This window comes from Pyrus communis, chromosome 4 (genome assembly GCF_041283825.1).
Source record: "Pyrus communis isolate YQ-2024b chromosome 4, ASM4128382v1, whole genome shotgun sequence".
In the NCBI taxonomy this organism is placed as follows: Eukaryota; Viridiplantae; Streptophyta; class Magnoliopsida; order Rosales; family Rosaceae; genus Pyrus; species Pyrus communis.
Genome location: NC_142568.1, coordinates 22808301 through 22833045, shown reverse-complemented (window position 1 = coordinate 22833045; position 24745 = coordinate 22808301). Strand labels below are relative to the sequence as shown.

At 35.7% G+C, this 24745-nt stretch overlaps 2 protein-coding genes and 1 non-coding gene across 3 annotated transcripts; 2 read left to right on the top strand and 1 right to left on the bottom strand.

Moving 5' to 3' along the window:
* Nucleotides 1-2949: 2949 nt before the first annotated feature.
* On the bottom strand, nucleotides 2950-3107 carry LOC137724012 (U1 spliceosomal RNA). The gene has a single exon (XR_011067136.2). It is a non-coding gene; the product is annotated as a U1 spliceosomal RNA (small nuclear RNA).
* A 1977-nt stretch (nucleotides 3108-5084) lies between these two features.
* On the top strand, nucleotides 5085-11937 carry LOC137722255 (cysteine synthase). Its single transcript, XM_088693067.1, has 12 exons — nucleotides 5085-5237; nucleotides 5715-5775; nucleotides 6052-6161; nucleotides 6264-6321; nucleotides 6695-6958; nucleotides 7034-7171; nucleotides 7261-7312; nucleotides 7649-7728; nucleotides 7855-7914; nucleotides 8079-8159; nucleotides 8302-8449; nucleotides 11749-11937. Exons 1-11 carry the CDS (start codon nucleotides 5155-5157, stop codon nucleotides 8389-8391), a joined length of 1077 nt encoding a protein of 358 aa, XP_088549193.1. The 5' UTR covers nucleotides 5085-5154; the 3' UTR covers nucleotides 8392-8449; nucleotides 11749-11937.
* Nucleotides 11938-15008: 3071 nt separating this feature from the next.
* Nucleotides 15009-24164, top strand: LOC137722256 (cysteine synthase-like). Its single transcript, XM_088693066.1, has 11 exons — nucleotides 15009-15060; nucleotides 21410-21470; nucleotides 21757-21866; nucleotides 21981-22038; nucleotides 22324-22587; nucleotides 22663-22800; nucleotides 22890-22941; nucleotides 23278-23357; nucleotides 23483-23542; nucleotides 23719-23799; nucleotides 23942-24164. Exons 2-11 carry the CDS (start codon nucleotides 21432-21434, stop codon nucleotides 24029-24031), a joined length of 972 nt encoding a protein of 323 aa, XP_088549192.1. The 5' UTR covers nucleotides 15009-15060; nucleotides 21410-21431; the 3' UTR covers nucleotides 24032-24164.
* Nucleotides 24165-24745: the final 581 nt, after the last annotated feature.

Genomic DNA, 24745 nt, shown 5'->3' with positions numbered 1-24745 from the left:
AACTATAACGCATATTAATTAATAATTTAATATGCATGAATCATGATCATGCATTTGCCAACTTGCCGCCCTTTTTGAAAAAAAAAATGGAGGGAAAATGAAAATGTTAAGAAAAGTTGAAAATAAAACAAAAAAGTGAGGGAATTAGGGAAAGATGTTGGAGGGAAAAGTGAAAATGATAAGAAAAAGTTGAAAAGGAAACAAAAAAAAGAGGGAAAAATGAAAATTAATAGAAGTGGTGAGAATTTTTTTTTTTTTTTTTTTTTTAAGTTATTAACTTTTTATCACACACATGACTGTCATGACATATCTCACTATTTTTATAATGACACACGTGACACGTGATGTATGTACTATTCCGTGTACCAGTCAATTATAATTTATACGTACAAAATAAATAGATTTAAATCTACTTAATAAATATATATATATATATACACACACACACACACGGAACTTGATTGATGGCATACGAATTCTCTAAAACTAATTTCAACGATCCCAACCGTCAAACTTGTTTGTATATGCTTTGAGATCACATCAACAAAAAATCATAAAAAATAAACATTCAGAGATCAAGTAACGAGACAAAGCTTTTCAACGGTTATAAACGAAAAATCACGATTTAACGGTTATTTTAACTCTGATTTTGATGATTTTTTATAACTACACTCCTTGATCCTATATGAATACAATAAATGAATTCGATCTTCAATTTAAAATATTTACACAAGTGGATACCACAAAATCTTATGTTATACTTAATAAAAGTATAAATAAACTCTAAGTGTTAGTCAATCTATCGTTTTACGAATTCTCCAAAACTAATTTCAACGATCCAAACCGTCAAAATTGTTTGTATATGCTTGGAGATCACATCAGCAAAAAATCACAAAAAAAAAACATTCAAAGATCAAATAACGGGACAAAGCTTTTCAACGGTTATAAACGAAAAATCACGATTTAACGGTTATTTTAACTCCGATTTTGATGATTTTTTATAACTACACTCCTTGACCCTATATGAATACAATGAATGAATTTGATCTTCAATTTAAAATATTTACACAAGTGGATACCACAAAATCTTATGTTATACTTAATGAAAGTATAAATAAACTCTAAGTGTTAGTCAATCTATCGTTTTACGAATTCTCCAAAACTAATTTCAACTATCCAAACCGTCAAAATTGTTTGTATATGCTTGGAGATCACATCAGCAAAAAATCACAAAAAAAAAACATTCAGAGATCAAGTAACGGGACAAAGCTTTTCAACGGTTATAAACGAAAAATCACGATTTAACGGTTATTTTAACTCCGATTTTGATGATTTTTTATAACTACACTCCTTGACCCTATATGAATACATTGAATGAATTCGATCTTCAATTTAAAATATTTACACAAGTGGATACCACAAAATCTTATGTTATACTTAATAAAAGTATAAATAAACTCTAAGTGTTAGTCAATCTATCGTTTTACGAATTCTCCAAAACTAATTTCAACGATCCAAACCGTCAAAATTGTTTGTATATGCTTGGAGATCACATAAGCAAAAAATCACAAAAAAAAAACATTCAAAGATCAAGTAACGGGACAAAGCTTTTCAACGGTTATAAACGAAAAATCACGTTTTGACGGTTATTTTAACTCCGATTTTGATGATTTTTTATAACTACACTCCTTGACCCTATATGAATACAATGAATGAATTCGATCTTCAATTTAAAATATTTACACAAGTGGATACCACAAAATCTTATGTTATACTTAATGAAAGTATAAATAAACTCTAAGTGTTAGTCAATCTATCGTTTTACGAATTCTCCAAAACTAATTTCAACGATCCAAACCGTCAAAATTGTTTGTATATGCTTGGAGATCACATCAGCAAAAAATCACAAAAAAAAAACATTCAGAGATCAAGTAAGGGGACAAAGCTTTTCAACGGTTATAAACGAAAAATCACGATTTAACGGTTATTTTAACTCCGATTTTGATGATTTTTTATAACTACACTCCTTGACCCTATATGAATACAATGAATGAATTCGATCTTCAATTTAAAATATTTACACAAGTGGATACCACAAAATCTTATGTTATATTTAATAAAAGTATAAATAAACTCTAAGTGTTAGTCAATCTATCGTTTTACGAATTCTCCAAAACTAATTTCAACGATCCAAACCGTCAAAATTGTTTGTATATGCTTGGAGATCACATCAGCAAAAAATCACAAAAAAAAAACATTCAAAGATCAAGTAACGGGACAAAGCTTTTCAACGGTTATAAATGAAAAATCACGATTTAACGGTTATTTTAACTCCGATTTTGATGATTTTTTATAACTACACTCCTTGACCCTATATGAATACAATGAATGAATTCGATCTTCAATTTAAAATATTTACACAAGTGGAATTTATATACTTAATAAAAGTATGAATCAACTATAATATTAATAATTATATACATTTAATATTTGTAATAGATTAGTAGTGTATGTATTATTTTTTTTATTAGGCTTTCATTTTCGAGTGTAGATATTGTACTTGAACGAGAAATGTTTTAATGTTTTCAAGTAATATTTATGTCGCAATGTGTGGTATGTGCAAATTGTAAAAAAATATATTTTTTTCTTAACGGGTCATAACGGGTCGGGTCACTTTACCCGTTGGGTAAAGTGACACGACCTGTTAAGGACCCGTTAAGATAACGGGTCATAACGGGTCGGATCACTTTACCCGTTGGGTAAAGTGACACGACCTGTTAAGGACCCGTTAAGATAACGGGTCATAACGGGTCGGATCACTTTACCCGTTGGGTAAAATGACACGACCTATTAAGGACCCGTTAAGATAACGGGTGTGACACGACACGACCCGTTAAGATAACAGATGTTACACGAAAACGACACAAACACTACAGACACGACCCGTTTGCCAGGCCTAAACGCAAGCCCTCACGGCAACAAATTATGACATTGACTCTCCTGCGTTGAGGAGATCATAGACAGGCACCCCTACAAAGTGCAATGAAGGTCACCAGCCCAGACCATGAGCCTTCTTGATCGCCCATAGACCCTGTCCAGGTAAGTACTTGAAAAAGAGATCGTCGTTTATTTTTATACCCACCCCGCCTGACTTCTTTGACCTTAATTGGTCGATGTGGGACATGCTTACTAATGGCAGCAGTAATACAAAAAGGTAGTTCGATGGTTTTTTTTAAGGCACTTTGGAAAGTTAGTGGATTGTTAGACGAATTATTAAGTGGGGGCAGTGGCAAAGCAACGAAAGCACAAGGGAGGAACCGCCCCTCTAGTTCGTCTGAGCTTGTCGAAAAATTTAGTTATGCAGCCTGCGCTGAGCTTGCCGGAAAGGTGGCTGGGGAGAGCCTTGGTTGACTCCATGGTCGTCTGGGAGAGCCTCAATTTTACTTCAACATTGTCATTTTTTTTAATATAAAATGAGAATAGTTGGTGACAAGCCATGTATATAACATTATTGTACATTAATGTATATTTTTATTAACGTATCCATACCGTCTTATATCCTAATTTTTAGAAAATAGTTGTATCGTCGTATTTGTATCCCTATTCATGCTACATAGTTACTATCTAAAAGGATTTGGTTATCTATATTTTTCCAGAACCTTTTACCATTTTAAATTTCACCTCCCAGATGATTTATGGCTTCACTACTAAGGGGTGATTGGAAATTTAGGAATGTACTTATTTATGAAATATAGTTTAACATAGTAGTCGGTTTCTTATGTATGCAATTAGGATTAAAGAAATGTGGCAGGGTCTAACTCTAGACTATAGTGGTTGTTGATTATTTGAAACCAAAAGTGTATTTTATTGTTTGGAAATGAAATTTGAATATATTATCCGCCACCTCAGTTCTTATGCCAAGAGTTTTGACATCTTTGGGAGAACATAGTGTTGGTTCATTTAATTTTCCTAACACATAGTTTTAGAGTTCGTTTGGATGTACTTTTAAAATGATTAAAAGCATTTTTAGTGAAAATATTTTTAAAAACAATACATAGTAAAAATGTTAGTAAATCCTGAAAAAACACTTAGTGCTTCCTGGGATGATCACATAACTGGTGCTTCTTGTAGAAATCATTTAAAATGCTTTTGGAACCCAAACATTTGGTATATGCTTATGCCGATTATGTGTAGTTGATTAAGTTCATTAAATTTTAGTATAACCTTGCTAAACCCTAATCATAAGTGTACTTTGGATGTACGAGTAATGACATGATACTTTCTATTAGTCCGTTTACTAATTCGTAATCAAAATGAAAAGAATTGAACTGAAAATGAGTTAGATTGGTATGAAATCAGAATCACATTCATGTTGAAATTGTTTGCTATTTTCATGACCACAACTAGAGCCGGAGGAAACATGAAATGATGAAAACGAAAAACACTCACTTGAGGATGAGAAAGCTCTCACAGGAGGATAGAAAATCTCGAGAATTGGAAGTCTACCCATCTAATTTGACCGTATGTAATTTGACAGTAGTGTATTGAACTCTACAATTCGCAAAGCATTAGTGTTTTTCTCGGCACGTGCTCCCCTGGACCACACACTCTAATTTGGGCTTATCACATAGGTTTTTTCTATCCTAGTAAACATGACAAGTTTTTGTCCCTTCAAGCTGCCCTGGTAACCTTTTTTTCTTCCACTTTCTTCTTTTCCCTTTGTACTTTGTTCAAATTTTCCATTGTTTCACACTTTTGGGTCAAATTATCTAGCGAATAAGAGACTTGTAGTTTAATTGATTAACACGCGTTACACATGCACTTCCTCCCAAGTTGACCTGGTGATTTTTTTCTTTTACTTCTTCTGCTTCCCTCCATTTTTCGCTCTCGTTTCACGTTAGAGACCAGCTTAAAAAATACTGAACAAATAAGAAACTTGTAGCTCAAATAATTAACAATTGTCAATTATGTACTTGAAATCTGTTGTTGGATTTTCGCTAAATGAAAATTGTTTGTCACTTTCAAAATTAAAATATACCTACAGAGGAAGAAATGTTCCATAAACGAAACAGAACAAGGACAACTGGACAACCTTCAAGTTTGACTGAAACTTAACAAACAAACGAATAAATAAATAAACGCAGAAGTGCCTTTATGGTAGTGCAAGGAGCCATTTTCCAGAAAATTACAATACAATTTTCTTTCTTTCTTCCATATCTCTGCCTGCAAAAGATAAGGTTGGTCTTTATTTCTGTATTAATATTTACTGACATAATTGAATTGTTCATTGCTTATTAGCATTTGAGTGCAAAAAATATTGCTTGAAATCTTGAAAATCTGCTGCTAAATATTGGACAAATTCCAGAATTATCATTCTGTTCTTTTTGCTCTGTTTATGGTAATTAACTGATTTTTTTTCATAATTTGTTTTTTTAATAATGATTGCTTCTTCAAAATTTAGGTTGGGAGCTTTTGGTGTTCTTCTGTGTAAACATACTTGTTAAATACTTGATATTTTTGTTTGTTCTCTATTTATTTTCTGCATATTTGGGTCTTCTGGTTTTGATTCTGTTGACTATTTCTGGGCTTTTGCAATATTTTGCTCCTATATTTTTAAAGCGATTTTCTAAGAGGATGAAACGATTAAGCGTTTCGGGTTTTCTGGTTGCTTTTGTTTTGTTGAACGTTTGAATCTGTTTTCCCTTCTTTCACAGCTTGCTGCAACAGAAGATAAATATGGAAGTCAAATTTGCAATCAAGAACGATGTCACCGAAGTAAGATTTCTCTTCACGAAAGTCAAGCATTCAATTTTGATTTTGATTTGTTTTTAGTTTTCCTTTGTTTTTAGGGAACTTTTACGAAAAGCTTCCGATACTGTTCATTTTAACGAAAAACCACATTTTTACACTAAAAAGTCAATCATGGTACTATTTACGTTACCTTTATTTTGTTATTTTCGTTAAAACTCAAAGTTTTCAAGCCATTTTCATTAGTTTTTATATGTTGCTTTGGCTTACGATGCGCTCTCGTTGTACTCTTGGTTCTTGCAGCTGATTGGAAACACCCCGTTGGTATATCTCAACAATGTCGTGGATGGTTGCGTAGCACGAATTGCTGCCAAGCTAGAGTCAATGGAGCCCTGCTCAAGTGTAAAAGACAGGCATATTCTTTGCACTTTTTCCTTGGGAATATTGATTTTCGTTTTCCTAGTATCAAAACTCAAGATTGATATACGCGTTTGATCTTAAATTTGTATATGCAGGATTGCATATAGTATGATCAAGGACGCGGAGGATAAGGGTCTAATTACGCCAGGGAAGGTTAGCTATAAATCTTTTCCATATCTGTAGATGTTTTTTCAGCATGTAATGGAGATTTTACAAGTTTAATCATCGTTCCATACGGTTAATACCTATAAGGAATGAGACTCGCTCCACCCCACCCCGCCATTGTTCTTTCTGCTGTGGTTTGATCACTTTTCTCTGTATCCAAAATATTTTCAAGTAGAATTCCGCTAACAAAATCTATACATAAATTTTCTCTTTTGTTTCTGTTCTTTTGAGGATAACAAGTTTGACTATGTAAGGGAGTTACACTTATGTGATCGAGAATGTGGTGTGGCATGGTGTGTTTCATGTTTCAACGAACTAACTTCCCTTGGTTCTTAATATGCATGATCTTCGGGAACTGAAGACTGTTCTCATTGAGGCCACGAGTGGCAACACTGGCATTGGATTGGCATTCATTGCAGCAAGCAGGGGCTACAAGGTTAAGCTGACCATGCCATCTTCAATGAGTATTGAGAGAAGAATTGTGCTCCTAGCTTTCGGGGCTGAGGTGTACCTCACAGATCCTGCCAAGGGTATTAAGGGAGTTTTTGATAAAGCTGAGGAGTTATTGAGTAACACGCCTAATGGTTATATACTTGGCCAATTTGAAAATCCTGCCAATCCGAAGGTAACTTTTGGAGTAACTGTGACATGTCTAGATGGTTGAGAGAGTTTATGAATCGTTATATGACCGTTGGTGTAGATTCATTATGAAACCACTGGCCCGGAGATATGGAGAGACACAGGAGGGAAGGTTGATGCCCTGGTTTCAGGAATAGGGACTGGGGGTACAGTTGCCGGTGCAGGGACATTCCTTAAAGAGCAGAATCCAGAGATTAAGGTTGAGTTTTGTATGTTTGTATTATATATACGGATATTGCACGAGTATGTGAGGAGAAAAGTTATCAATAAGCATTTTCTTTTGTCTAGGTGTACGGTGTAGAACCAGCTGAAAGCCCAGTCCTGAACGGTGGCCAAGCTGGTGAGTTACTATAATGCTGGCGTTTTCCTCGTCTCTGGCTCTCTGCACTATTGCTTTCTTTGCTCGTGAAATTCTTTTTCTTGTAGAACATATTACAACAGAACATGAAGAAGATGCTAGGTTTTTCGGATAGCTTTTTGTCTTGCAGAATGGAGCAAAATATGAGAAATGTTTCTTCGTCGTTAGAATGTTAAACAATTTGCATAGTGTTACATTATAGTTTGATTCGTTTAAGCTTCTATAGAACTAAATTACCATTCGATAGTATTTGAGATTTCGTCCTCCTATATCAACTGATGCATATGTGGATTTGTAATATTCTCGCTCTTGTCAAAGGGAAGCATCTGATCCAAGGAATCGGTGCTGGTATCATACCTGTAGTTCTGGACGTTAGCTTGCTCGATGAAGTTATTCAAGTTAGCATTCAACTAATTTGATTGCATTTCCAGTTCTATAAGTTCTTGTTTCATTTTGGTGCCAACAACTCTAACACAAGCACGAATTTCTCACTAACGACTGCTGATGTTTATGTAACATTTTAGGTAACGAGTGAGGAAGCAATTGACACCGCGAAGCAGCTTGCCCTGAAAGAAGGTCTTCTGGTATGGTATCAATTAGTTGACATCGCTTTCACTTTTATGTCAGTGCTAGGAGTTTGTTACTCTCCATTAGATTCTTAGACGAGAAATTTGTGACTCCTCTTGTTGCACGCATTCATCATTTTTCCATTTCTGGGGCTGATTGTGAGAGCAAATTAACATTGCAGGTGGGGATTTCATCTGGTGCTGCGGCCGCTGCTGCAATAAAGTTGGCGAAGAGGCCTGAATATGCTGGAAAACTCATTGTTGTAAGTCTGATTTTGCACTGACCCTTAAGCTTATACGATTTCTTCACTTAAACTTGACTTGGAATTGTAAATTCGTAATCAAATGCAATTCTTTCAAACAGACACTTCAGGAACTTATTCCATTTATTTGTTACTTGTGCAGACTGTGTTCCCCAGTTTTGGAGAGCGTTATCTGTCTTCTGCACTCTTTGATTCCGTTAGGCATGAGGCGGAAAACTTGAGTATTTGCTGAAAGTGTTGCTGAATCGGTCTTTTCTTAGTTTCCTAGCTCCTTGAAATAACACGAAAACACTACAAAAAAAAAGGGCTTTGGATACAAAATTAAGGGCACAAATATTTATTTTGTGGGTATAGAACAAATTTTACACACAAGAAATTGTATTTGTTTCCTTTTCTATAAGGGCACCAACTAATGTGCTCATTCTCTACAAAGTTGGCACAAATAATTTTCTCTCTCAACTTTTTCAAAACAATGGATTCAAATATATTTATTTGTGTCTGTGTATTACTTCAAAAGACACAATTAATTTTTTTTATTATTTTTTTCTAAGACTTATGACTCACACCTTACTTTCTCTCCCTCTCTTTAACCCACCAACACCCTTAACCAATCCACACCCCTAACCAATCCACACCCCATTCTCTCTCTCTCTCTCTCTCCCTTAACCCACCCACCACACACTCTCTCTCTCTCTCCCTTAACCCACCCACCACACACTCTCTCTCCCCTCCTTAACCCATTCTCTCTCTCTCTCTCTCTCTCTCTCTTTCTCTCCTTCACTTAACCCACCCACCACACACTCTCTCTCCCCTCCTTAACCCACCCACACCCACTTCTCTCTTCCATCCGTTTCTCTCTTTACCAAATGGAGTACTTTGGTCTCACACATATATATATATATATTATATGTATTTAATTTTAAAATTATGTGGATCGTCAGATTGGTTGAGATTTAGATCTCAAATCGTTGTTTTATAATTAACCCTAGTAACCTCACTCTCATTGTCTCTCTCACCCGATTCGCCTCCTTCGCCCAAACCCAAATCGAGCTCTCCGTCTTCCTCTATCCTCCCACATCAGTGGGATCACCCAAATTCGTCGCTTGAATCGTGACTCCACCCACACCAATCCTTAATCCTCAGTCTTCACTTCGTGAATTCGTCCCCTGAATCGCGATTCCACCCACAGTCCACACCACCTTGCCCGAATCGACCTCTCAGTCTTAGTCCTCACTCCTCCTCACTCCAGAAGGTAAGAATATCATGCAATAAACTCAACCAAAGTTCATGGATATTGTTTTATTTTGAATTCGGTTAGTGATTTTGAATATGGGTTATGAATCAGGGCTTTTGAAAACGGTCGCTAAATTAGGGATTTTGGATTAGGGTCTCTCTATACCTCTCTCTCTCTCTCTCTCACTCCTCTCATATCTGGGTTTTTCCTTTGTTTTTTTTTTCTTTGAAAAACACCAACACCACCCATGCATCATATTTGAGTTCGTGTTTTTTCGTTTCGAGTTTATATCTTATGAGATCTGACATGTATATTTTGTATCTCGCCTCGTTGCTTATGGATTTGAGTTTTGAAATTATTTTACATTTTTTTTTCATACTTGCCCATTGCATGCAATTTTGGATATGAATATGATGGATTTTTGGTTAATTCATACTGTGAGGTTTCTCGGTGACTGGTTTGGTCGACCCGATCCAACTCATATTGGAGCGGTTTAGAGCCTTGTTCACTCTTTCTCTGCAACCTCAAAGGCCCTGGCCTTGTCACGCCCCCATTGCCGGTTCGTATTCTTTATTTGTATGGAAGAATTTCATATCTATTATTATATTTACGGAGCCATGTTGCTTAGAATTTTAGGATTTTGGATCTTCAATTTTTGGAAAAGCGTAAGTTTTTTTTATTGATTTATTAGGAGTTGTCTTGATTCCACCCCTCCCCCAATAATTATTTATTCGCTTTTTACTTTTCTTTTATGGTGTGGTAGCATTGAAAGAAGAGGATTTAGTAATTGGATCTAGGTAGAGATGAAATCAGAAGTGAAATACAAAAAAATGTATTCAAATGTGAAGTTCTTAAGGTGCTAATGTTTAATCATGTTAGTACAAGTTTCATCATGGAAAATGCAATATCGTTATACTGTCTATTCTAACTTAAACAAATATTTACCAGGTATGTGATTAAAATAAGCAACTCACTTTGACCATAAATAATATACATACTTATATATTTCTGTGATTCAGGTGAGTCAGGTGACCATGAGCTGAATGTATTATCTCCAACCCAAAAATTGCTTTTACAACCCGAAGTGAGGAATTTGAATCTTTGAGATGGCAGATCTGGAACTTGTAGGTATTGATTTTAATTAACTCTCTGTAGGTGTAATTTTGGACTGATTGTGTTTTGAATTCGACTATATTTGTGTTGGCTTATGATGAATATAGTAGTCTATGTTAGCTGAGTGAGTCTTTTCTCACTGACATCAAGCTAGAGATTATGTCGGTCTTCAACAGTTTTTGGCCATGGTCGCTGTTAATAGCATTAATTCCATTTGGTCAATTTCTATGGTTTGTTACAAAATGTACCCTGGTCTTTGTGTTTGAATACTAGAATCAAAATGAAGATGATAATATTTCTGCACCAAATCTGAACCTTGAGCAATTAGCCATGTAATCTTATGCAGAGTGTGATGAGTCTGAACAATGTAGTAATGCACAGTCAGTTGTTATGGAGGGTGGACTTATTTTTAATACTTGTGAACTTATTTTTTATGAGGAATATTTGTATACTTTCCGCATCCATTGTTGGTTGTTCTGGAGGGTGGAGTTGTTATATAAGAATCATCTTAAAGCAAGTGGTGGAAAGACCCTTGAAGCAAATAAGAGTCCTCCCACAAAGGTATTCCCTTCTTACCTTCTTTATCCCTTCATTTTCTTTGTCCTGTAAAGTGTGTGGTTTTTCTTTTTCTTTGCATTTGTTATTCATGACTTCTGTGAGAGTCCATATACTGCATGTCATCTGATTAATTCGTTTATGGAGCAGCAAAGATTTGATGAGGTGCAAGGCCTGCTGGGAAGATGCATCTGTCCAAAAATGTTTGCTTTCAAGTTTTTTTTTTTTTTTTTTTCCTTTGGGTATTAGAGAGAAAATATGTAACACAACAATATATGTTTGTGAGATTCAGAAAGTGAAAGTTGGTTTCATGGTTGTAGACATTCTTCATTAAAATTTAAATTTTTGCATTTCCTCAATTTAGATTCAATTTTTCAAATTTTGATTTTTTTTTATTAATTAATTCATGTTGGCACAATTACAATATAAGTGCCAACATAGCTGGAAAAGCTGATCTGAAAAGTTGTCAAGACGGGGCACAAATGGGCCATTATTTGTGCTGGCCTCTCTGGCACAAACACCCCTATTGTGCCCTTTTAGAAATGGTGACGCCCATAGAGGGCACTGACATAAAGATAGTAGCTGCACTGTTGCTATTGGTCTATGAGCACAATTGTCAGTGCTTTTTGGCCTCAAAGGGCACAGATAATTTATTGTGTGCAATGCTCATTTTTCTTGTAGTGAAACTTTGCTCCACTTTGAAATAAAAATATTTATGGGACCTTACATATGATTATTACGACCTTTTACCGATGAACTAATATTGATGGCTATCTTCTTGATAGCATCAGTAGAGCATCCATGTACCATATGATTCAAGGGGAATGAGCTATGGTAGCTTACGAGCGAAACAAAGGTTCAAGCACTGTGTTACAACATCCGATTCTTACATCGTCTTTTCGATTTGTGTTAGTTCTATGCTCAGAATATGGAATTTTACTTGAACCAGAACCAGAAGAAAGATATTTAGGTAAATGCAATAACAGTGTTCATGTACAGCGAACCGAGTTGCTATGCAAAAAAGAAAAAAAATGTATGAGATTGCGGGGTATATGAGGACTGAGCTGTTCCTCTTCGATAATATATGACAAAGGTATTGGTGTTCCAAGAAATTTGTGAAAATGTGAAAAATGTTTCTCCTTGAATTATGTGACGAGAGAGAGTGAAACGGAGATATACCGCAATTACACCCAACAATTTCTCCAGTCGACGGCCAAGAAGCAAAAAAAATGACATGCATGCAAATATGTGTTTGACTAAAAATGAATAGAAAGTTAAAGAAAAAGGAGTTTCCAGCAGTCACAATGTTAAGAAAATCTGTGTTCGACTAAAAATGAATAGAAAGTTAAAGAAAAAGGAGTTCCCAATAGTCGCAATGTTAGATTTTCTTGGTTCTTGTTGTTTGATTGTCAATTTCTATCCTGACAAAAATAGTATTTGATATAAACAGTACCTGACAAAAACTAACCGTACGAGATACGATGAATGAATATGATTAAGATCCTCATAAATAGGATCCAACGAGGATCCTCCTGGATGTACTGATATCCCTTTCCTTACCTTTTAAAACCCCACCTCACCTGTCGCACCAATACAGCAACCAAAACACCTATTTCCATATATTTTGACTTTTGCAATATATATCTATGTAATCATTATATATAAAAGAACCGAAGCATCTATTTCCATCTATTTCCGTATATTTTGACATTTTGCAATATATTTATATAAACATTATTGTACATTAATGCATATTTTTATTAGCGTATCCCTACCGTCTTATAGTCTAATATTTAGAAAATAGTTGTATCGTCGTATTTGTGTCCCTATCTATGCTACATGGTTAGTATCTAAAATGATTTGGTTGTCTATATTTTTCCGGAACTTTTTACACTTTTAAATTTCACTTACAGACGATTTCTGGCTTCACCACTAAGGGGTGTAATTGAAAATTTAGGAATGTACTTATTTATTAAATATAGTTTAACATAGTAGTCGGTTTCTTATGTATGCAATTAGGATTAAAGAAATGTGAAGGGTCTAACTCTAAACTATAGTGGTTGTTGATTATTTGAAACCAAAAGTGTATTTTATTGTTTGGAAATGAAATTTGAATATATTATCCGCCACCGCAGTTCTTATGTCAAGAATTTTGACATCTTTGGGAGAACAGAGTGTTGGTTCATTTAATTTTCCCAACACATAGTTTTAATGGCATTTGGTAGATGCATTTGCCAATTATGTGTAGTTGATTAAGTTCTTTAAATTTTAGTATAACCTTGCTAAACCCTAATCATAAATGCACTTTGGATGTAAGAGTAATGATGTGATACTTTTTAATAGTCCGTTTACTAATTCGTAATTATGAGAGGAATTGAATTGACGATGAGTTAGATTGGTGTAGAATCAAAATCAAATTTATGTTGAAATTGTTTAATATTTTCGTGGCCACAACCAGAGCCGGCGGAAACATGGGATGATGAAAATGAAACGGTGAGAAAGCTCTCATAGGCTGAGAGAAAGGCTCAAGAATTGGAAGTCTACCCATCTAATTTGACCGCATCTTTTTATTTATTTATTTATTTATTTTTATCAAAGATACTTCTTCAATAACAGGCAAAAGGAATACAAAATTAGGAGAGAATTTTCATTGTGATGGGAATACGGGTGGTACATCATGTGTTTTTATGTAAGTGATGAGAAATTTTATTTTTTAAGTTATTAACTTTTTAATACACATATCCCACCATACACATGGTGTATCACCCTGTGTGCCGTTTACGCTGAAAAATTTCTCTAGGTCAGCTGCCAACTGCAAGACCATATAAAGAGGAAACTGAAATACATATAGGCAAGAAACTTAAGGCCAGATAAAGAAGACCACCAGCATAGCTGTGTTGCTGACCTTAAGAACCAAGCAACCACATAAATCAGTGTGGGCAGGGGAGGCCATCAATGGACAGGATATAAACTAGAGCGGATGAGGGTCTGGAAACCCAAACTTCCGGAATTATCCCTCTTTTACAGTACGAGAAAACCAAACTTTCGAACACATTCCTCTTTTATAATTTGACCGTATCTAATTCGACCATATCTTCTTTGTCAGTAGTGTATTAAACTCTGCGATTTGCAAGCATTAGTGTTTTTCTTAGCATGTGCTCCCCTGGACCACACATTGTAATTTGGGCTTATCACATAAGTTTTTTCTTATCCTAGTAAACATGACAAGTTTCTGTCCCTTCAAGCTGTTGTGGTAACCTTTTTTTCTTCCACTTTCTTCTTTTCCCTCAGTACTTTTCTCAAATTTCCCATTGTTTCACTCTTAGGTCAACAATTGGATGTGAACTTGAATTATTATCCAGCGAATATGAGACTTGTAGTTTAATTGATTAACACGCGTTACACACACGCTTCCTCTTAAGTTGATCAGGTGATTTTTTCCTTTTACTCCTTCTACTTCCCTCCATTTTTCGCTCTTGTTTCACATTAGAGACCAGCTTAAAAAATACTGAACAAATAAGAGATTTGTAGCTCAAATAGTTAACAATAGTCAATTATGCACTTGAAGTCTGACGTTTTATTTTCGCTAAATGAAAATTCTTTGTCACTTTCAAGATTAAAATATACCTATAGAGGAAGAAATGTTCCATAAACGAAACAGAACAAGGACAACTGGACAACCTTCGTGAAACTTAACAACCAAACGAATAAATAAATAAGGAGTAGGATTCTCTCCCCTCCTCTTTTCATCCCCTTCCATCCCCTCCTCTCACATTCTCTATTTTGTCTTTCTCTTTTTATAAAAAATTAATATAAGATGTTGACGTGATTTAATCGTGATTGTTCAAATAAGAGGAGAAGGAATGAGAGGAAAAAAAAGAGGGTAGAGAATCCTACTCTAATAAAAAGTGCCCTTATGGAAGTGCAAGGAGCCATTTTCTAGAAAATTCCAATACAATTTTCTTTCTTTCTTCCATATATCTGCCTGCAAAAGATAAGGTTGGTATTTATTTCGAGTTTCACATGATTTATTAATATTTGATGACATAATTGAATTGTTCATTGCTTATTAGCATTTGGGTGCAAAATATATTGCTTGAAATCTTGAAAATCTGCTGCTAAATATGTTAGTGTGTAAATTATGATGTAATGTGGCAATTGCATTTCCAGCTCATATTGCTAGGATGTGTACCTAAATTGGTTGTATGCTTATTTGTTTAAGTCTCATAGGTCTTAAGTAAGTAACTAGACATGTGTCTTTATCTCATAGGGTGTAAGATGGAAGGCTATGATTGTTTTGATGTAATTTGAATACTGCCAAAAGAGTGCAACGGTTAGAAGTGAGTGGAATTCCCTTCCTCTCTTAGATAAATGAAATGGTGAATGTATGAAGAAAATTCAGAGTCATATTCTCTATTCTCTCTCTACCATCATTTCTTCCATTTTCGTACTTTAATTTCTTCTATTCTCTGAGGAAATCTGTGAGTTATAGCTCACAGTTGCATAGCTCACTCGAACACTTACATGGCTTCAGAGCCAGGTTGGGTCTGAATCCTCTGTGCGTTGTATCTGTGAGGGATTGAGCTCGAATTCACAGAAAAAGTTCATTGCAGTGATTCAAACTTGTATTCGCAATCAAGTCTAACATGGCTGGATCTATAAGGGAACTTAGAGCGCCAGTCTTGAATGGCGAGAATTTTGATTTCTGGCAAATCAAAATGAAGACCATTTTCCTTTCACATGAACTGTGGGATTTGGTTGAGAAGGGTTACGATTGTTCAACGAAGAAGGAGAAGGAGCTTAAAGAGGTGGATAAGAAATTGATACGAGAAAATGTAGTTAAGGATGCTAGAGCACTGTGTATCATCTTAGGTGTTGTTTCAGATCAAATTTTCCCAAGAATTGCAACCCAGGAAAGTGCAAAGGCTACGTGGGACATTTTGAAACAAGAATTTGTATAAGCAAGTAAGATCTGTGAAACTCCAAGGTCTTAGACGAGATTTTGAGTATACTCGCATGAATGATAATGAATCTCTGTGTGTGTATATTGTTAAACTGTTTGATCTGATTAATCAAATGAGAAGCTATGGTGAAGATCTGGGTAATCAAAGAATTATCCAGAAATTGTTAATTAGTTTGCCTAAGTCTTATGATAGTATTGCAGCAGTGATAGAAAATACTAAGGATTTGGAAACCATAAATGCTCAGGATGTGGTTGCCATCTTAAAGAGATATAAACAAGACTTGATAGGCATGGTAAGAGTAGTATGGATAAGGCATTTGCTAGTTTGAACATTGCATCTAAACCAAACAGATTTAATGGTTAAACTAACAATAGCAAATATCAGAAGAATTTGAAGTCAAAAGGAAAACAGTGGAGTAACAAAGCTGATTGAAGTAATAAGGCTAGTGTTCCTGTGAAAAGTGAGGTAAACAACATTGGGGATAAGTGTAAATTCTGTGATAGACTGCACTATGGTGAATGTTGGGTTAAGAACAAGGTGAAGTGTCATAAATGCAACAAGATTGGACATATTGCAATACGAACAAGGCTATTCAACAAGTAAATTTTGTTCATCAGGTGGAAGAAGTTGGCAATTTGTTCAATGCTAATCATTTTGGTGAAGTGAAGAAGAAGATGAGTGATGTGTGGTATATAGACAGTGGATGTAGTAATCATATAACATCCATGAAAGATATACTTGTAGACATTGAGACAGAAATGTGAAAGCCAAGGTCCAAGTAGGCACTGGAGTCTTGGTTGAAGTGGCAGGAAAGGGGACACTGGTCATTGAGACTATGAAGGGTAGGAGATACATAAAAGAAGTCATGGTTGTACCTGGTCTTGTAGAGAATTTGCTTCGTGTAGGTTAGATGACTGAGCATGGTTATTTTCTTCTGTTTGGAGACTATAGAGTGGATGTGTTTGATGATAGATCTTTAAGTAACTTGGTGGTCTGTGTGAAATAGAAAGGAAATATGTGTTTTCCTTTGATTTTCAATACAAACAAGGAGTTTGCATTGAGAACAAGTGTGCAAGGATGTGCAAAGGTATGGCACATGAGGTTTGGTCACCTAAATTTCAGGAGCCTCAAGCTATTACAGAGTCAAGGAATGGTATTGAGGCTGCCTGAAATCCAAGATAGTGATAATGTATGTCAAGGGTGTGCACTTGGGAAGAATCACAGGGAGTCATTTCCCAATGAGTCAATATGGAGAGCAAAAGAGCCACTGGAGTTGATACACTCATATGTATGTGGCCCTATGCAAACTCCAAGTTTGAGTGGAAACAAGTACTTAATTACCTTCATAGATGACTACTCAAGGATGTGCTGAGTTTATTTCTTGAGAAACAAATCAGAGGTTTTCCATGTATTTAAAAAGTTCAAAGCTATGGTAGAGCTTCAATGTGGTTATCTTGTGAAGAAGTTAAGAATAGATAAGGGAGGAGAATTCACCTCAAATGAATTTGAAAAGTTTTGTGAGACCTCGGGGATAGAAAAACAACTTACCGTTGCATATTCTCCATAACAAAATGAAGTTGCAGAAAGGAAAAACAGAATTGTTGTAGAGATGGCAAAGTGCATGCTTCATAAGAAAGAACTTCCCTACAATCTGTGGTGTGAAGCAGTGAACACATATGTGTTTCTGCTAAACAGAAGTCCTACAAAAGCTTTGGGAAATGTTACACCTTTTTAGAAATTCAGTGGAAGAAAACCTAGGATTAAACACCTAAAAGTGTTTGGTTCAATGTGTTACTATCTTATTCCAGGAAACTTAAGAAACAAACTAGTTTGGTATCTTCATTGGATATGGAACTTGTGAAAAGAGGTACATAGTGCTTAATCTTGAAACACAGAAGATAATACTCTCAATGGATGTGATTTTTTATGAGAATGGCAAATGGGATTGGGAGAAACATAAAGTCAAGGAAGTGTGCGTTCCATTTTTTGCAAATGGACTTCCGGAAATGAATGGAGTTGATGATAATGTTGTCTCTGAAAGTTCTCAAGTTAAAATTGAAGACTTTCTAGCTCTTGTCTCTAGTGAAGCAAGCAATTCTAGTCCTACATCTCAGTATGATCATACTCTACTAAGGTACAAGAACTTGAGTGAAATTTATTAGAGATGCCATTTGTGCATTGTTGAACCAGAAGGTTTTGATGAAGCTGCACAGGATGAAGCATGAAAAAAGGCAATGAAGGATGAAATGAGCATGATTAAGAAGAACCAGACATAGGAATTAGTAAGGAGACCATCTGATAAGCATGTGATTAGGGTAAAATGGGTATATAAAACAAAGTTGAACTCAGATGGCTCGATTCAAAAGAATAAGGTTAGGCTAGTTGCAAAAGGTTATGCACAAAATCTTGGGATAAGCTATAATGAAACATTTGCACCAGTGGCAAGGTTAAACATCATAAGAACTCTTATTGCACTAGCTGCAAAGAACAATTAGAAGTTATTTTCAACTGGATGTGAAATCAGCTTTCTTAAATGGTGTACTTGAAGATGAGGTGTATGTAGATCAACTAGATGGATTCATTGTGCAAGGAGAGAAAGATAAGGTGTACAAATTGCACAAAGCTTTATATGGACTAAAGTAGGCACCTAGGGCCTAGTATGGAAAAATCGATTCTTATCTTGCACAGTGTGGTTTCAAAAGAAGTACCAGTGATGTAACATTGTATACTAATTGTAAAGGAGACTCAGATTTGATCATAATATCTATTTATGTTGATGATATAGTCTATACTGGAAGTTCTCAGGAGTTAATGGAAGAATTTAAGATTGATATGATGCAAAAGTATGAAATGACAGATTTGGGTTTGCTGCACCATTTTCTAGGAGTGAGGGTTATGTAAACTAAAGACTGTATCTTCATACACTAGAGGAAGTATGCTTCAACTCCATTGAAGAAGTTTGGACTCCAGGAATGTAAACCTGTGAGTGTTCCACTAGTACCAAGTGACAAATTGAGAAAGGAATATGATAATGGAGCTGCAGATGAAAGCTCAATACAAGAAAATTGTGGGAAGCTTGTTGTATCTCACAGCAATAAGGCCTGATATAATGTACGATGCAAGTTTGTTAGCAATGTTTATGCATTGTCTTTCTAACAAGCATTATGGAACAGCAAAGGGGGTACTCAAATATGTTCAGGGAACTCTAGACTTTGGTTTAGAGTACAAGAAAGGCAAATGAGCAATTTTGATAGGCTTATGTGATAGTGATTGGAGTGGTTCAAAAGAAGACATGAAAAGCACATCAGGTTATGCTTTTACATTTGGTAGTGATGTTCTTTCTTGGGCCTCTGTCAAACAACATTGTGTTGCTTTGTCCACCACTGAAACAGAATATATCAGTGCATCTGAGGCAACTGCTCAAGCCATTTGGCTGAGATTTGTGTTGGAAGATTTTGGTGAAATGCAATATGCTGCAACACCACAGAATTGTGATAATACTTTGTTACGCCTCGGACCCGAAACGTGAGTTAAAAACTAAATAATTAAAAGAAAATTGAAACGGGTGGGAAAAATAAATTTCTCTTATTAAAATAACTCCAAAATTCTTATAGGGTACACAAAATTAATAAATTAAAATCCTTAAACTTCTCCTCAATCACAACCTTAGCTTTTCTAACACCCGTCTTGCCAAATAACACATTTGTAAAATAATAGGTGAGGGGTGAACAACAACCACCGTCGCTCAGTAAGTAGAATATGTAATATGTCAGTCAAGCTTGCCATTTTAATCACACTATAAAATAGAATAATAATATCAATGTCTTATCCACATAATTTCATATCACATCATCCATTTACGCGTCCATTGTATCCTTCATAAATTGTAACTCACCACGTGACCCCTAATGGCCATCTGCCCTAATGTCCTCATGTGCAGTTTATATTTATCCCTCAGATTAATGCAACACCAAAGTTCTCATGCTCCATGAACATCTCAAACAATTCACTGATCAGATATATACTAACTTTGAAAGTACTTCACAAAATTCAACATGCTTGACTTGAAATAGAAAGATATTTAAAAATAGTTCAAAACCCATGATATCTCATGGTTTTCATTTATTAGAAAATAAAAATATTTTGACACATTACATAAACCACTCACCTTGATAATCCAAACTTTGGCAAGACAACTCAACTACCATCTCCATAAACCTCAAATCCTAGCTCGCTATCTCTCTCTCTATACCAATACACACACACACGTACATAAATATGTAGGGATATTTATCTCTCTCTCTTTACCCCTACGTAATGCATGAATTGCATGCTTCTGTGGTTTCAGAAGAACGGAGCCCTTGCTCCTATTTATAGGGGATTGGAGTCGGCTATAATTAATGTTAAATGCATGACTAAGCCTTTCAATGAAGTGATGGCAATAGAATGTAAGAAATCATCCAGGATATTGACAGCTACATGCAAGACGTGTTCCACTTAAGTTGGAGGTGTCATGAACATGGGTTGCCAAGTATAAGAGTATCAAATTGCACGTGCAGGTGTCAAATGCAGGTATTAAGCATGCAACACTCGTAATGATTGCTAAAGTGATGAGAAGGATGAAATGGAAGGTGGTGCTGTCAGTTTGCATGAAGTGAGAAGAGCAGGTGTTGCATTCGTAGGAATGCTTGAGGTAAATTGACAGGTGGTATAGTAAAAATAAATGGGTGGGATCTGGTGAGTCTAATGAGTCAAAATAAAAACAACACATGTAACAACACTATATATTATTGTTTTGATGTAATTTGAACTGTTAAAAGAGTGCAACGGTTAGAAGTGAGCGGAATTCCCTTCCTCTCTCAGATAAATGAAATGGTGAATGTGCGAAGTATATTCAGAGTCATATTCTCTGTTCTCTCTCCCCCTCTATCATCTTCTCTTCCATTTTCGTACTGTAATTTCTTCTATTCTCTGAGGAAATCTGTGTAGTCATAGCTCACTCGAACACTAACAAAATATTGGACAAATTCCAGAATTATATTATTCTGTTCTTTTTGCTCTGTTTATGGTAGTTAACTGATTTTTTTTCATAATTTTTTTTTAATAATTATTGGTTCTTCAAAATTTAGGTTGGGAGCTTTTGGTGTTCTTCTGCGTAAACATTCTTGTTAAATACTTGATATTTTTGTTTGTTCTCTATTTATTTTCTGCATATTTTGGGGTCTTCTGGTTTTGTTTCTGTTGACTATTTCTGGGCTTTTGCAATATTTTGCTCCTATATTTTTCAAGTGATTTTCTAAGAGGATGAAACGATTAAGCGTTTCGGGGTTTCTGGTTGCTTCTGTTTTGTTGAACGTTTGAATCTGTTTTCCCTTCTTTCACAGCTTGCTGCAACAGAAGATAAATATGGAAGTCAAATTTGCAATCAAGAACGATGTCACCGAAGTAATATTTCTCTTCACGAAAGTCAATCATTCAATTTTGATTTTGATTTGTTTTTAGTTTTCCTTTGTTGTTAGGGAATTTTCACGAAAAGCTTCCAGTACTGTTTACTTTAACGAAAAATCACATTTTTACACTAAAAAGTCAATCCTAATATTATTCATTTTATCCTTTATTTTGTTATTTTCGTTAAAACTCAAAGTTTTCAAGCCTTTTTCATTAGTTTTCTTTGTTTTTATATGTTGATTTGGCTTACGATGCGCTCTCGTTGTACTCTTGGTTCTTGCAGCTGATTGGAAACACCCCGTTGGTATATCTCAACAATGTCGTGGATGGTTGCGTAGCACGAATTGCTGCCAAGCTAGAGTCAATGGAGCCCTGCTCAAGTGTAAAAGACAGGCATATTCTCTGCACTTTTTCCTGGGGAATATTGATTTTCGTTTTCTCCTAGTACGACAGCAAATCAAAACTCAAGATTGATATACGCATTTGATCTTAAATTTGTATATGCAGGATTGCATATAGTATGATCAAGGACGCGGAGGATAAAGGTCTAATTACGCCAGGGAAGGTTAGCTATAAATCTTTTCCATATCAGTAGACGTTTTTTTCAGCACGTAATGGAGATTTTACAAGTTCAATTATCGTTCAACACGGTTAATACTTATGCGGAATGAGCCTCGCTTCACCCACACCCAGCCATTGTTCTTACTGCTGTGGCTGGATCACTTTTCTCTGTATCCAAAATATTTTCAAGTAGAATTCCGCTAACAAAATCTGTACATAAATTTTCTCTTTTGTTTCTGTTCTTTTGAGGATAACAAGTTTGACTATGTATGATCTTCGGGAACTGAAGACTGTTCTCATTGAGGCCACGGGTGGCAACACCGGCATTGGATTGGCATTCATTGCAGCAAGCAGGGGCTACAAGGTTAAGGTAACCATGCCATCTTCGATGAGTATTGAGAGAAGAATTGTGCTCCTAGCTTTCGGGGCCGAGGTGTACCTCACAAATCCTGCCGAGGGTATTAAGGGAGTCTTTGATAAAGCCGAGGAGTTATTGAGTAACACGCCTAATGGTTATATACTTGGCCAATTTGCAAATCCTGCCAATCCGAAGGTAACTTTTGGAGCAACTGTGACATGTCTAGATGGTTGAGAGAGTTCATGAATCGTTATGTGACCGTTGGTGTAGATTCATTATGAAACCACTGGCCCGGAGATATGGAGAGACACAGGAGGGAAGGTTGATGCCCTGGTTTCGGGAATAGGGACTGGGGGTACCGTTGCCGGTGCAGGGACATTCCTTAAAGAGCAGAATCCAGAGATTAAGGTTGAATCTTGTATGTTTGTATTATATATATGAATATTACATGAGTAAGTGAGGAGAAAAGTTATTAATAAGCATTTTCTTTTGTCTAGGTGTACGGTGTAGAACCAGCCGAAAGCCCAGTCTTGAACGGTGGCCAAGCTGGTGAGTTACTATAATGCTGGTGTTTTCCTCGTCTCTGGCTCTCTGCACTATTGCTTTCTTTGCTCGTGAATTCTTCTTCTTGTAGAACATATCACAACGGAACGTGAAGAGGATGCTAGGTTTTTCGGGTTAGCTTTTTGTCTTGCAGAATAGAGCAAAACATGAGAAATGTTTCTTCGTCGTTAGAATGTTAAACAATTTGCAAAGTATTACATTATAGTTTGATTCGTTTCTGTAGTATGAAATTACCGTTCCATAGCATTTGAGATATTTCTCGCTGTTGCAATATTGGCTGATGCATATGTGGATTTGTAATATTTCTCCTTTGTGTCAAAGGGAAGCATCTGATCCAAGGAATTGGTGCCGGTATCCTACCTGTAGTTCTGGACATTAGCTTGCTTGACGAAGTTATTCAGGTAAGCGTTCAGCTCATTTTATTGCATGTCAGTTCTATAAGTTCTTGTTTCATTTTGGTGCCAACAACTCTAATACAAGCACGAATTTCTCGTTAACGACTGCTGATGTTTATGTAACATTTTAGGTAACGAGTGAGGAAGCAATTGACACCGCGAAGCAGCTTGCCCTGAAAGAAGGTCTTCTGGTATGGCATCAATTAGTTAGCATCGCTTTCACTTTTGTGTCAGTGCTAGGAGTTTGTTACTCTCCATTAGATTCTTAGACGAGAAATTTGAGACTCCTCTTGTTGCACGCATTCGTCATTTTTCCATTTTTCCATTTTTCCATTTTTCCATTCGTGAGAGCAAATTAATATTGCAGGTGGGGATTTCATCCGGTGCTGCGGCCGCTGCTGCAATAAAGTTGGCGAAGAGGCCGGAATATGCTGGAAAACTCATTGTTGTAAGTCTGGATTTGCACTGACCCTTAAGCTTATACGATTTCTTCGCTTAAACTTGACTTGGAATTGTAAATTCGTAATCAAATGCAATTCTTTCAAACAGACACTCCAGGAACTTATTCCATTTATTTGTTACTTGTGCAGACTGTGTTCCCCAGTTTTGGAGAGCGTTATCTGTCTTCTGCACTCTTTGATTCGATTAGGCATGAGGCGGAAAACTTGAGTATTTGCTGAAAGTGTTGCTGAATCGGCCTTTTCTTAGTTTCCTAGCTCCTTGAAATAACACGAAAACTTTGCTCCAGTTTGAAAAAAATATTTCTGGGATCTTATCTCTATTAATTAATAAAACACTCATTGTCAACCAAAATCTTATGAAATTATCAGTTTAACCCTATAACTAAAACAGAACATGAATGAGAAATATGGGCAGAAATGTAATTTCATATAACCAAATTTTGTTGTTTTTTTTTTTTTTTTTCAAAACCTCACATACATGTAATCTTAACATATTTTTAATTAAAAAAAGAAAAAGCTTCCTACTCCCACATTCCCTGTCACCATTTTCCTCTCTCATTCTATTTTAAAAACAAAAATAAAAAATTTTCACACATTTTGTGTGTGCTCATATGCTAGTATATTACGACCTTTTACCGATGAACTAATATTGATGGCTATCTTCTTGATAGCATCAGTAGAGCATCCATGTACCATACGATTCAAGGGGAATGAGCTATGGTAGCTTACAAGAGAAACAAAGGCTCAAGCCGTCTGTTACAACATCCGACTCTTAATCGTCTTTTCGATTTGTGTTAGTTCTATGCTCAGAATATGGAATTTTTCTTGAACAAGAACCAGAAGAAAGATATTTAGGTAAATACAATAGCAGTGTTCATGTACAGCGAACCGGGTTGCTCTGCAAAAAGAAAAATTATGTATGAGATTTCGGAG

Excerpts from the sequence above, each read along its gene's own strand:
- LOC137722255 (XM_088693067.1), top strand. The coding sequence starts at position 5,155 with ATGGTAGTGCAAGGAGCCATTTTCCAGAAAATTACAATACAATTTTCT. Across the intron at positions 6,959-7,033 it reads AAAATCCTGCCAATCCGAAG|ATTCATTATGAAACCACTGG; the intron begins GTAACTTTTGGA and ends CCGTTGGTGTAG. Across the intron at positions 7,915-8,078 it reads CCCTGAAAGAAGGTCTTCTG|GTGGGGATTTCATCTGGTGC; the intron begins GTATGGTATCAA and ends TTAACATTGCAG.
- LOC137722256 (XM_088693066.1), top strand. The coding sequence starts at position 21,432 with ATGGAAGTCAAATTTGCAATCAAGAACGATGTCACCGAA. Across the intron at positions 21,471-21,756 it reads TCAAGAACGATGTCACCGAA|CTGATTGGAAACACCCCGTT; the intron begins GTAATATTTCTC and ends TGGTTCTTGCAG. Across the intron at positions 23,358-23,482 it reads TGCTTGACGAAGTTATTCAG|GTAACGAGTGAGGAAGCAAT; the intron begins GTAAGCGTTCAG and ends GTAACATTTTAG.